This window comes from Brachionichthys hirsutus, chromosome 13, assembly GCF_040956055.1.
Source record: "Brachionichthys hirsutus isolate HB-005 chromosome 13, CSIRO-AGI_Bhir_v1, whole genome shotgun sequence".
NCBI classification, from domain to species: Eukaryota; Metazoa; Chordata; class Actinopteri; order Lophiiformes; family Brachionichthyidae; genus Brachionichthys; species Brachionichthys hirsutus.
Genome location: NC_090909.1, coordinates 10219281 through 10231820, shown reverse-complemented (window position 1 = coordinate 10231820; position 12540 = coordinate 10219281). Strand labels below are relative to the sequence as shown.

Genomic DNA, 12540 nt, shown 5'->3' with positions numbered 1-12540 from the left:
GGTGCTGATGAAACGTAAGCAGCAGGGAGCCATTTAAAGAGGAGGCGGCTGGGAGGGACGCTGGTTCTGTGCAGCTGCTCCACACTCTGAGCTTCCGAGACGCATCGGCTCCGCTTCTAGACGTTCACACACTCGGTGTGAGCCCAAGACGGAAGAAACTTCTCATCTCTCCCAGGGATTACAATCAGGAAGCAATTTCCTGGAGTTTCTTTTTTTATATATAAATTGGATTAAGGACGTCTGGAGGACCAGAGGGAGTGGGAGTGGGAGCCCGTCATGGATGAATAAGCACTGAGGGGAGGCTTCCAGCAGTGAACAGCCTCGTGAGAGATCTGTTGAACTGGATAGCACAGCTCTTAAACTTCTCTCCCGTCTGCAGCACCTGCTCATCACTGAAATTGCTTTTCACCCAAGTTTACAGCTTCAAAGCGTCGGCCAATCTTCCATAGGAGAATTGCTTGTCTCTGTTCAAAGCACATCGCAAGCTTGTAATTATGCCCTCGCCCTCATTATCTCTGTTGCACAACTGAGAGGCTGTGGATCAGAAGCTGAGCAGGGTTTATTTCTTCTTAAGCGCTAGAGAAGGTAAAAGGGGGGGGGGAGAGAGGGAGGCGGAGGGGAGGGAGAGATAAACAGCGCAGCAGTCTAAACATCTCGTCCGGAGTCGGCGCTCCTCTAAACACATCGCAGATACATCAGCTTTGCGTTTGAGTTGGCTCTGGAGCAAGAAGAAAACTTTGTGGCCGTCAGTCTGGAAATTCAGAAGCCTGAGCGGCTGATCAGTGGGAATAAAAATGTCCCAACGAAGAACAAGCATGGACTCGGACGTCTCCCGAACCTTCCCACGTCTCTGCAGCGAGGTGGAGCAGCCGAAAAGCAGCGGTGGTGTTTCCCAGCAGGGGACTGGATCCACCTCCAGAACCCGCTGGCCTCTCATCCGACCCGGGACCCTGCTCCTCGGCCTCCTGCTCTTTCTCTCCCTGTGGAGCCAGCAGGCCGAGGCCGTGGTCCACTCCAGCTTCAGGCGTCTCAGTGGCCGTGAGAAGAAGGAGATGCAGAAGGAGATCCTGTCCGTCTTGGGTCTGCCGGGGAGACCCAGACCCCACCCGCCACTCCGGCCGCCCTCCTCGGCACCGCTCTTCATGCTGGACCTGTACCACGCCATGTCGGCTGACGGGGAGGACGAAGGCAATGAGATTCTAATAAGCGGGCCTGGCATGGGGAGGTTTGGAGCTCATGTCCACTACGCCCCCCCGACTCTCAGCACTCACACCCCCCCTCTGGGCGCGGTGGTCAGCGAGGCCGACACGGTGATGAGCTTCGTCAACCTGGGTGAGTAAACCAGCAGCTGCTGCAGCAAACAGGAAGTGATGCGCTTGTCTCGTCTGGATCGAACCCCAGGCCCCTGAGGCCGATCAGACCTGGTGGTCAAACCGTGTAACTACGTCACCTGAAAATGTTTCCCTGGCTCAATCGGATCTGTTCGCACGAGGCCGTTTTATCGTCAGTCAGCTCAAGGTCAGCTGCAGTCTCTGCTGCTTATGCTTCATTATAGCTGTACAACAAGGAAGTATTCATGTTAAAACTGGACCAATCAGAGAGCCAGGTTTCACTGCATTTAGTAGATGCTCTTCAGACGTGTGTCATCGGCGGCTTAGAAAACGCGATCAGATTGATGAAAGAGGAAACGCCGGCCTCAGTCGCTCGCCACCACACGACGCTTGTCGATGCGCCAAAAGCTAATCTGCAATTCAGTTTATTTCTATAGCAACAGATCATAACAGAAAGTGATCATTTCCAGGTGTAGCAGGGAGAGACAGAACACGACATGTCCAACAACAAGCACTTTGGTGACGGAGGCAAGGAGAAAGTTCCCTTTAACAGGCAGAAACCTTGGACAGAACGTAAACAATGACATACTTACTGCTGTATATGTTCTAGCTAACAGGAACATTCTCTCTCTCACACACAGGGATCATGTTGGTGTTATAGTTTGATATTAGCCCAACAACAACCAGATTTTGCTGACGTGGTTTTCTTCAGGATCTGGTTCTAACGTCTGCTGATTTATTTTTTTCATGACACATGCCCCGAAAGCATTTTAGAAAGGTCTAGATTTCAATGCTTCCCCAAGGACAAAATCTCCCCATCCTTTAATCTGAACAGAGAACACTCTGTCATCACCTTGGAATGACGGAACAGATTCTGACTCTGGTTTAGCTTCAAAATGTCAAATTACACTGTACGGGAGTTTGATGGGACTGTCAGCGACATGTCGGTGCTGCTGCTTTAGTGTCTCTGCTGTGTTCATTTCCACAAACACTCGGCCACAAACGGCACCAAAACCAATTCCACGGTGGCTGAACTCTACTGGTAGGTTTCCAGTTTAACTCGCGGCACTCCGCAGCAATCTGAGCTGAGCCTCACAATCATTCCATCAGAGAAGAACTGTAGAAGATTGATGGACGACACGACAGGGATGGCGATAAATCAGAACAGCTAACAGAGCAGTTTAGATCATCTCCACAACGTTGTGTGTGTGTGTGTGCGTGTGTGGTTTCTCTATGTTCACCAGTGAAATGAAAATATGGACGCTGCAAAATTTAGAAACAAACCTAAACTGCTTTGCATTAAGCCTCACATCCACCCACTCATTCACACACACATCCACCCACTCATTCACACACACATCCACCCACTCATTCACACACACATTCTCCCACCCATTCACACTCCAGTGGGCGACTGTTGCCATGTAAAGCACTGCCAGGCCCAATGGGAGCAAAATCAAAGATAATGGCTTTAAATTTTTCCACTTCATCGTCTGAAAGTCATTTTTCTACCTTTGCTAGTAAAAAAAAGTGACTAAATAAATAAATGACTGTAATGACCTCTAATGACCTGATAAATGTGGCTATGCTGCCACCCTGTTCCTGTTCAAAGCACACAGCAGCCTGACTGATGCCTATCTGTCAAAGCATAGAGATCAAACATCCTCTGAACGGTTTCCTTCCTCCACTTCCTTCGGACTGGGACGGCGACCAGCCCCCAGTTCACCATGGGGAACATCAACTCCTTCTCTACGGGGTCTTTAATGAACGCACATTAAATGACTGGCTTCCTTTTCAAAATGCAACTTTGTTTTGGAGAAAAAAACAAACCCTTAAATTTATCAGTCAACACTGTAAAAAAAACAGCGTTTCATCCTCCGAACCAGCACCGGTGTCCACAAAAGGTGACTCACGTCTGCCAGAGGGACCTACAGCACAGAGCGGGACTCCTTCTGGAGGGTCATGCTTTTATTTTGTCAGGAAACCCTTTGAATGCCAACTGTGCACATCATCAAAGTGTTCCTGAACGCACCACGCAGACTCTAAACGCAGCGGCCAGGCTTCCCCTGGAGCAGCTTCAACAGGTTCCTCACTAGATTACATTTCAGAGATGTACCTGATCGGTGTGTGCGTGCGGCTCGTGCAATGTGACGTGCATGGGTGTGTGTGTGTTCCTGCACGCTTCTAGGCACAGCTGGTTAGAATTAAAGGTCTCAGTGACACACACTGAAAAATAAAAGCGAACGGTCTGAGGCCGGATTAAAATACTGCTGCGGAGGGAACCGATCTATAAATACCAGGCAGGGCTGCAATTAGTGGTGTGTGTGCTGAGCAGCTGCTGCGGTTCAGGGAACTAAGTGTCTCTAATTACTGCAGTGTGTGTGTGTGTGTGTGGGTGTGTGTGTGCTGATATGAGCACGCCTATCCCATCAGGAGCGTCCTGCTCTTAGTATCTCTTTACCATGCATTCAGAGAGTGTGTGCTAAACCTCACTGAACTGTTTTGTGTGTGTCCTTGTGAAACGCGTGCGCACACACACACACACACACACGCAGTCTCGTTTAAACTCCATGCTCGGCCTTGGTGTGTGTGTGTGTGTGTGGGCGTGCTCACCTCTTCATTTGCACATCGTTCTTTGATGGGACGTTCACATGTGGGCTGGTTTCAGCCTCGAACCTCTGATGGGACGGATCAAACGTTCGGAGGGAAGTGAACCATTAACGGCTGCTGCCGAGGTTCTCTGAAGCAAGGCACGCTTACCTCCTTCCTGTTGGTTGGAGGGTGCTGCAGGATGTTGTTGAAGAACGGCACTCGTGAATCTTCTGCGGCTCAATAAAGAACGGAACTGGCCCAAAGTAAAACTTTGAAGGGAAGAATGTGTTTATTTATTTTCAACTGTGGAAGATTCGGCTCAAAAAGTCACAGAATGAATTTCATCTTTGAGGAAGAACAGACGGAGGTTCACTCCTACTCGGGTTCAGTTTTGAATAATCTAATTTAATCCAAAGGATTACTCTGATGTTTCTGACTGAGATTAGCTGCCACCGGTTAGCGTAGCTTAGCATGGAGACTGAACTCCGCTCAGTTCTGATCTGCTTGTGTGTCCTCTCTGTTGCAGTGGAACAGGAGCGTGACCTCCTGCAGCCTCGGCCGTACTGGAAGGAGTTTCGTTTCGATCTGACGCCTCTCCCTCAGGGGGAGACGGTGACGGCCGCAGAGTTTCGCATCTATAAAACCCTGACGATGGGCCAGAGGGCCAATCGAACGCTGCACATCTCCGTCCATGAGATCCAAAGAGAGAACAGACACAGGTGTGCTTCTACCTGAGGCCTGCTGGTCTTTCTCCATAAAGCCCCGACTAACCACAGAAAGAGAGAAACTTATTTTTAGTTTTGCTCATTGCGTTTGATCTTTTGAACGAGCCTTATTAATGTTGAGGGTTGATGCTGACACAGCATTTACCAATTAGGTGCAAAACGATGAATGATTCAAAAGGATTTTGTCATTTTCACATCACCCAGTGTTCCTCTTGTTGTCGAGCTTCTCCTAATGATGCCTGACACAACCGCAAATGAGGGATTGTCTTGCCTGATCCAAATGGAATTATATTTTTTAAATAACAAAAAAAAAAAAAACTAAACAAAAAAGATGAGTAGTCGTCATTTTCACTTTTTCTAAAAACAGTGATCAAAACTGATGAAATATCTCAGAAATGACAGATTGAGAGTTACGAAGGACTTCATTATGAAATAATGACAAGCGTTTTCAAAATAATGAATTGATATTGTTAAAAAAGAAAAGAAAATTGCACTAAATATTAATTTAGAATATGCATAGGCCTATGTGCTGCTTCCTTGTACGCACCAAAGCAACAAAAGCAAGTGGCTAAACCAAGTTTTACCCACCGAAGGGGTGCCGCTGACACGGAGTACCTCAGGGACCCTCACCTGGATTTCACTGGGGACTCAACTTAATTGTCCCTTTATTATAACAACTTTCTTTTCTTCATCACATTGTTTCAGTAGTTTTGTGCTTGATGTGAAAACTCAGTAAAGATTCATTCTGTTTTTAAATAGTATATACAGTACCGGTATATGAATGTGTATAAAAGGTGTGCTCTGTTATTTGATGATGGCTTTGAATGACTGGAGTTTAAATATTATATTGCAGCCTTGTAATTAAGAATACCACCCCTCACAGGCTTTCAGGGTGTTTGTGAATATTTATCCTAATAATATATTTTCTAGTAAAACAAGGCCCGGAGGTTTTTACAGTATCTGTGTCTTTCCCAGCTTTCATTTTGAAAGGGTGCAACATCGTGTCAGAACTTCCCCTCAGCTGGTCATGTGACTTGAAGGCAGGCGACCTTTGATCCCTCTCGTGTTTTAGTGTTGAACTTGTGTTGCATTGTGTCTTCCCCTCAGAGAGCCCGAGCTGGTGCTGCTGGACGTGCAGTCGGTGCCCGCCGGCCAGGAGGGCTGGCTCGCCTTCGACGTCACCACAGCCGCTAACCACTGGCTCCTCCACCCTCGCAGCAACCTCGGCATACGCCTCTACGTGGAGACAGAGGAGGGTGTGTGTGTGTGTGTGTGTGTGTGTGTGTGTGCGTGCGCGTAGATAACGTACCTCCGGGGGGGTTTACACCAAAATGGATTCTCTGAAAGCATTAGATCCAGGCAGAGCTAAGCAGCCCTCATTTGGCAAATCAGTCATTCTGTTCTAATTTCTGCCCCCCCCCCCCCCACACACACAGACCGCTCCCTGTCTGCAGGCTGGATCGGGCTGGTGGGACGCAGGGGCCCTCGCTCCAAACAGCCCTTCATGGTGACCTTCTTCAGGGAGAACCAGATCCCCTGTCGGCCGCCACGAGCTGTCAAGCCGCATCCTCGCAGGAAGAAACCCAAATACGACCTCCCAGTCCCGAGCATCCACAGTTAGGTCCCAGAGTCCCACTCTGGGTGGGGGTGGGGCCTGACCCTTTAACACTGCAGCACGCGGCCATAGAGCGGTCTGCTGCCTATAAAGGGTCCCGAAACCCTTTGTTCAGCTTCGGACTGACGTTAAGAATCATGTTTGCTATTCAGACATGAGTGGTTCGTCCTGAAGCATGCAAAGGAACCCAGTGGCGTTAATCTGGATGTGGCGTTAATCTGGATATGTCGTTAATCTGGATATGGCGTTAATCTGGATATATCGTTAATCTGGATATGGCGTTAATCTGGATATGTTGTTAATCTGGATATGGCGTTAATCTGGATATGGCATTAATCTGGATATGGCGTTAATCTGGATATGGCGTTGATCTGGATATGTCGTTTCTGCTGATTGCTTCTCTGATTGTTTGTTCTTGTTCTCTGTTCAGACCGGAGTCCTGCTAACAGTGGAGGCCAGCCCTGTAAAAAACACGAGCTGTACGTGAGCTTCAGCGACCTGGGGTGGAAGGTCAGCTCCTCACACTCCTCTCTGTATTTGTACTTTCATTCATTCATTCCGCTCCTTGAAGACGAGACGATCGTAACCACCTCGTCTTCAGCTGGAACCTGTCCTAGCGAGAGGCGGGGCGCACCCTGGACAAGTCACCAGCTCATCACAGTGCATTACTTTTATTTATTTTACTTCTGTTTGAAGTACAAGTATATTACATTCTGGTTTTCCTTATATTATAATCTACATTTTATTGATGAGGATTCTTGTTTCTTGTCATGAGTTTTAGTATTTAGAGTAAAAATATGGGTGTTGAGAGCATTGTCCACTTATCAGAAGGTTGACGGTTCGAGTCCCTCCGGCTCCCCAGGGGCCATAAAGGCTGCACACTGCTCCTCAGCCATGGGGGAAATCATAATAATTTAAGTGCAGATAATGAAAAACTCCAAACTAAATCCTGTGATTGCATTCCATAAAACAAAAAGCCTAAACCAGCTGATTCTGAAGTACACACTTCATCGTGATCAATGCCTTTGTGTACAATCACTAAAAACACATCTTTCTGCGCTGAAGAACTACTTTGATTTCTAAACGTCCTCCGTCTCACCGTCCCTCGCATCGTCCTCTTCTTTAGAGGGACACTGTCGTGATTTCCCTGCCTTGATGTCGTGTGGTTCTCCTCAGGACTGGGTGTTGGCCCCCACTGGATATCCAGCCTATTACTGTGATGGAGAGTGTTTCTATCCTCTGGGCTCCTGCATGAACGCCACCAACCACGCACTCATCCAGCAAGTGGTCAGTGCAGCGACATTCCTGCTCCGTGTAGACATGAACTCATCCCACTGTGGAAACTTTACCTCAGTGGGATGCTGAATCATTCCAAGACTTCTGACATCAACTTTTCATTTACCGAGGATTGCATCGTTAGGAATTAAAATCAGTGGCTGCCTGAAAAGCTTTCTTTGTGACGTCTCACCATAAAGTGTCTCCTGTCATGTCCCATTCCTGGACAGTCTTCTTCTTTAAATAACAATGTAAGGCCCAAAATAGAAATACTAATACAACAATCACAGGTCTGGCTCTACTTTCCTCTCATTGATACTTCTAACACTGATTTATTTACGAGTCCTCTTTTAATGGTGTGTCTCTGAATTGTCTCCTCTGCTGTTGCAGGTCCATCTCCTGAAGCCTGACGAGGTTCCCAAGGCATGCTGCGCTCCCACCAAGCTCAGCCCCATCTCCGTCCTCTTCTACGACGACAACAACAACGTCATCCTGAAGAAGCACCGCAACATGGTGGTTAAGACCTGTGGGTGTCTATGAGAGACACGTGGTCCACCAAGCGGCCTGGATGTCGAGGAGTCCGGCCTGAAACGCAAAAACAAGTCAAGTATTGCCTAATTAAATTTTACATTTGTAACAGCCAGTTCCTGGATCAGTCGAGCCTCCAGGAGAACATGACCTGCATAAAATCAGCTTCATCCTTCAGGCTCATCCTCGCTTATCTCCGTGTACAGGCCCAGACTTTCAGGGACACACATCTTATCTTACGACAAGACCTTTTACCCAAACCGGGAAACGTCACATCTTTATTTTTCAGCAGCTACAACCGACACATTTTGGCAAATGATTGGATGACAGAAATGCTGTTGGTGATGCCAGTTTATAACAAGAATGTGTATTGAAACTATATGAAGAACAAATGTCAAATTATTTAGAATTAAAAAGTTGTTCCGATTCTTTTGACTGAGTACGAGTGAAAAAGGACGGAGGAAAACGGCTGACTCGCTGCTCATAACGGTCCTTACAGTAAAATGTTCGTCCACTAAAACTAAAAAGGCACGCATTCGTTATTGACCCACAGCTGCAAAGTTTGGTAAGTCTTCAAAATATTTCAGGTTTGTAGAAAAACACGACTGCGTAGCGAAACTGAAGTCTCCAAGAGGATTATAAGACATTTTTACTCTTTACTTTGTGGAAGTGAGGAAGTGCAACTTCTCGGTGGCGCTGATGCTTTTAGCTTCAGGTTGATCACACTTTTTACACTCTTGTGTTACACACATATCAGCCAGAGCGCACACACACAGACACACAAACTAACTTCATTCAGTTATCAGCATGAGGCTTAAAAAATAAAAGATTAGCATTCCATCGTGTCGTATCCTGAAACTTCCACTCATTTTATTGCTGGGAAGTGAGAGAATGGACAGATGTGTGCAGCTGGAAATGGTCTACGTCCACTTCATAGTGAGGAGATTTGGACATCGCGGGTCGTCCAAGGTCAAAGACCGAACACTTAAAAATATTCACACACACACACACACATCAGAACCACAAGATGTTACATCATCCTCTATAAAGGCCGGTCACATTAAAGACACGGTTCAATTTATTGAAACGGTGCAAACAAGCTGGTAAAATAACAGAACCAGAAAACATTTATCATTCTGCCGGTCATTGATTACAAGTTTCAAGCTCAGTCCTTCGGGGCTACGTAGATTCCTTCAACCGCTGAAACGGAAACAGAAACATTTGGTTTTCAGAGCAAGTCAAATCCCGTTCAACCTGGACAAAGAAGAGTTTATTGCCAAGATCAAAGGAAGCATTTCAGAGAAAGTTGCACAAGCAGCCGCTGAAAGCGATCGAACATTCATCGAGGTGTTGCTGAGCGACGAGGCCGAGTCGCCTGCCGTCGGATTAAAAACCTTTTCATTCGTTTATAAAGTCATTTAAACCACACGATTGATTGATTGATCTTCTAGGGGGGGGGCAGGCAGTGGTGAACAGGGAAACACCACATGAATACCCTCGACTCTTCTCGATGGTCAAAGAAAATTGTGTTTTCACTTTATCAAAGGTTGTCATGCCGACAGCAGCAGCGTGTCCATCGCGGTGTCGCTCTGGATCCTCTTCAGCCGCCTCACATCACAGAATCGGTTTATTCAGTGTTAGTCAGTAATCCGGTCGGCCCCCCCTCCCCCCCCCCACTGGATAGCAAGGTACACAATAAATATAACTCAGGGTGCTGGGGCTCTGTTCTGTATGTACACAGCACATAAACACACCCACCTCCCCTCCACCCAACCCAATATCCATGTCCCAGTGTCCATCATCATCAGCATCTTGCACAAGCTGTGATGCGATGAAGAGTCCACGATCGCTGAGTATCTGGAAACATGAAAAACGATGCTTTTTAGTGTCATGGTTACGCCGGAAAATAAATATTCCAGTTTGAAGCGTGTCAGGAAGAACTCTTTGTTCAAAGGCAGGCTGGTGATTCTGGTGAAGTCAAATGCTCTGATGTTAATTTCACTGTGATCGACACCAAACACTGAAACATAGACGTTAGAAAGCACCACAGTCGCTCTCACCCCGGCTCAGGTTCATGCCTGAACGTCCACCAGCTCGGCGGGCATGGTGGCCTTCGGGTGTTTGCTCTCAAAATGCTGCTTGAAGGTCTTCGGGTCCGGCATCTGCGTCTGAAAAGAGAGTCACAGTTTCAAACGGTTCCGTGAAGATGAAGATGAAGATGCCAATCGGATGGTTGTGCTTCTGCTTTGCTTCATCACACACGATCTCAACTGGCTGTAGGTGAACAGGCTCCGCCTCTCGGCAGAGCTACGCACCTTGCAGACGGGGCAGGTGTGCACCAGTGCGGCTTTGGCTGCAGTCTTCTGGTCGGTGCCCTGGCCTTTCTTCTTCTCGGCTGCCTTCTTGGCCTTCTTTTGCTGCGACTGAATCTTCTGCTGCCCACGAGCCATAGCTCTCAATTGTGAACTAGAGAAGAGAAGAAAGGACGCCACAAATTGTACACCTTTGCCCACATTGCCTTCAAGGTCCTTTCAGTATCAATATAAATTGATTTCACTCGACTAAAACGATGCGCGTCTGACAACCTGGTTCTCAAGGGTATAAACGCTAATGCCTCCGAGTTGTAACAATTAAATTTGTTGTCTGATTTTGTCAGTTCATTTTTAAAAGACTGCTAGAAGACACGTGGTTGAAGGTGAATAAAGGCATCAGAGTAAATGTGATTCATTTGGAAAGACTGCAGCTATTTTATGATCAAACTGATTAAAGGGTATCTTTTGGGTATTCCACGTAAATAAAGGAGGACATGATTAACATTAGAAATGAGACAATAAGAGGACGTGAAGGTTGGACGTTTTGGAGATAAAGGTCAGAGAGACCAGACTTTGATGGTTTGGACATGTCCAGAGGAGAGACGGGGACTATATCGGTAGAAGGATGCTGAGGATGGAACTGCCAGGGAACAGGGCTAGAGGTCGACCCAGGAGAAGATACATGGACGTAGTGAGGGAGGACATGAGAGTGGCTGGTGTTGGGGAGGACGATGCAAAGGACAGGGTGAAGTGGAGAAGGTTGATTTACTGTGAAGACCCCTCACGGAAAAAGAAGAAAGTACAGCAGTAGTACATGATTAATACACCTTAATATACAGTCCAATAATTCAACAAAGCACAGCTCGATGGCTTTGACAACACAGAGAATTATAGCCATCATTAATTGCAGTTTTAAGTGTGTGTAATAACAACTCAGCCCTTCTGATCAAATTTGCAGAAAATTATATATAAAAATCAATTTAGCTGAATTTTGATGCGCATTTTGCAACATTTAATTAACCAAAAGCGAGAAGCTTCCGCCTTTGATCCCGTGAAATCGAGGTTGGTCCAATGGTTAGCAATACGTGTGCGTCAGAGAGAACACCGAGTTAGCATTCCCTTTGTCCTCCTTTAAACCAGCAGGCTGGATATTTGCGTGCTGCAGACGCCGCTTGACCAAAGTTAGGCTTTCAGTAAAGAGCGACACAGCCGAAGCGACGACCGCTAGCACAGAGCTAACGCAACAGAACAGAACAAAGTTAAAATTCGCACTTGTTTCTGTTTAATCATACTAGTCTACGGCCAGAATTATTGTGTGTGAAAATGTTTTAAAACACAATTTGTTCAAAACAACCTTTCGATTAGTCACTGTGGTTTTAAAGAAGGCCTCACACTGCTGGATATGCTAGTGGAATGCTAACATTTCAAATGAATCCGAGCTGCTACGCAGTAAAGCGTTGCTCGTACAAAAAGAGGACACTGCCAATGATTTAAATCACCCACAGACAACAACTACTAAAGTCAAAAATACGACATAATTGCAACGCGTTTCATTTTATGCGCAGTTACCTCCCAGATTGTCTCCCTCCGTCGGTCTGTTTTTGTAAAAGGAACGAGGAAACTTCACGGAAGTTTTCGAACTGTCGCTTGAGGTTGGGACCCAAAATATAAACAGCGCCCTCAGCTGGCGCGGGGTGTTACTGTCACAGGGTCAGCGTGTCGTCGACGTGTTTCTGTGGCTTCTGGGTTGAAGCCGGAGACTCTGTGGATCAGACTTTTCCCTTCACGTCCTGCTGATCAATCAGAATGAAATGCGGAACGTTTTGGACACCTGGAATAAAGGAATCACCTTTGGTGATGTGTTAGTGGGATGAGGAGGCGTTCAAATAAGAGTTTTGAATTTTATCAGTGCAGATGGTTTGATAACTCTACGTCTGATTTACAGTTTAAATAAATACTTTTTTTTTGTCAAATTTAAAATGTCTTTGCTTTCATCTCACAAGTGGACAGAAATTGTCCTTCAGGTTTATGATAGACGAATGCTGTATTATTTCTATTTTTGTTAAGCTCGTTTATTTGGTTTATCTACTGTTGGTTCATAAGTAGCAATGCATCATATTCTACCATGTTCGTAGTTTCACTGCCCCTTGAAAACTATTACT

The 12540-nt window shown here is 46.5% G+C and overlaps 2 protein-coding genes across 4 annotated transcripts; one reads left to right on the top strand and one right to left on the bottom strand.

The window, feature by feature from the left end:
• Positions 1 to 815: 815 nt before the first annotated feature.
• Positions 816 to 8123, top strand: bmp8a (bone morphogenetic protein 8a). The gene is made up of 7 exons (XM_068746859.1): positions 816 to 1332; positions 4450 to 4642; positions 5756 to 5904; positions 6085 to 6264; positions 6694 to 6773; positions 7440 to 7550; positions 7929 to 8123. Exons 1-7 carry the CDS (start codon positions 816 to 818, stop codon positions 8076 to 8078), a joined length of 1380 nt encoding a protein of 459 aa, XP_068602960.1. The 3' UTR covers positions 8079 to 8123.
• Positions 6951 to 11976, bottom strand: zgc:91910 (Zinc finger protein 706-like). Of its 3 annotated transcripts, none has more exons than XM_068746862.1 (4): positions 11948 to 11976; positions 10382 to 10532; positions 10127 to 10234; positions 6951 to 8123 (listed from the first exon to the last, which is right to left on the bottom strand). In XM_068746862.1, the coding sequence occupies exons 2-3, from the start codon at positions 10514 to 10516 to the stop codon at positions 10139 to 10141; spliced, it is 231 nt and encodes a 76-aa protein (XP_068602963.1). In that variant the 5' UTR covers positions 10517 to 10532; positions 11948 to 11976; the 3' UTR covers positions 6951 to 8123; positions 10127 to 10138. The 3 variants fall into 3 exon arrangements, with proteins under 3 accessions (XP_068602963.1, XP_068602961.1, XP_068602962.1); XM_068746860.1 differs by lacking the exon at positions 6951 to 8123 and adding an exon at positions 9081 to 9923; XM_068746861.1 differs by lacking the exon at positions 6951 to 8123 and adding an exon at positions 9081 to 9923 and having other exon boundaries at positions 10382 to 11158; positions 11948 to 11974.
• Between the last annotated feature and the right edge of the window lie 564 nt (positions 11977 to 12540).

Excerpts from the sequence above, each read along its gene's own strand:
- bmp8a (XM_068746859.1), top strand. The coding sequence starts at position 816 with ATGGACTCGGACGTCTCCCGAACCTTCCCACGTCTCTGCAGCGAGGTG. Across the intron at positions 6,265-6,693 it reads CCCAGTCCCGAGCATCCACA|ACCGGAGTCCTGCTAACAGT; the intron begins GTTAGGTCCCAG and ends TTCTCTGTTCAG. Across the intron at positions 7,551-7,928 it reads ACGCACTCATCCAGCAAGTG|GTCCATCTCCTGAAGCCTGA; the intron begins GTCAGTGCAGCG and ends CTGCTGTTGCAG.
- zgc:91910 (XM_068746862.1), bottom strand. The coding sequence starts at position 10,516 with ATGGCTCGTGGGCAGCAGAAGATTCAGTCGCAGCAAAAGAAGGCCAAG. Across the intron at positions 10,235-10,381 it reads ACACCTGCCCCGTCTGCAAG|ACGCAGATGCCGGACCCGAA; the intron begins GTGCGTAGCTCT and ends CTCTCTTTTCAG.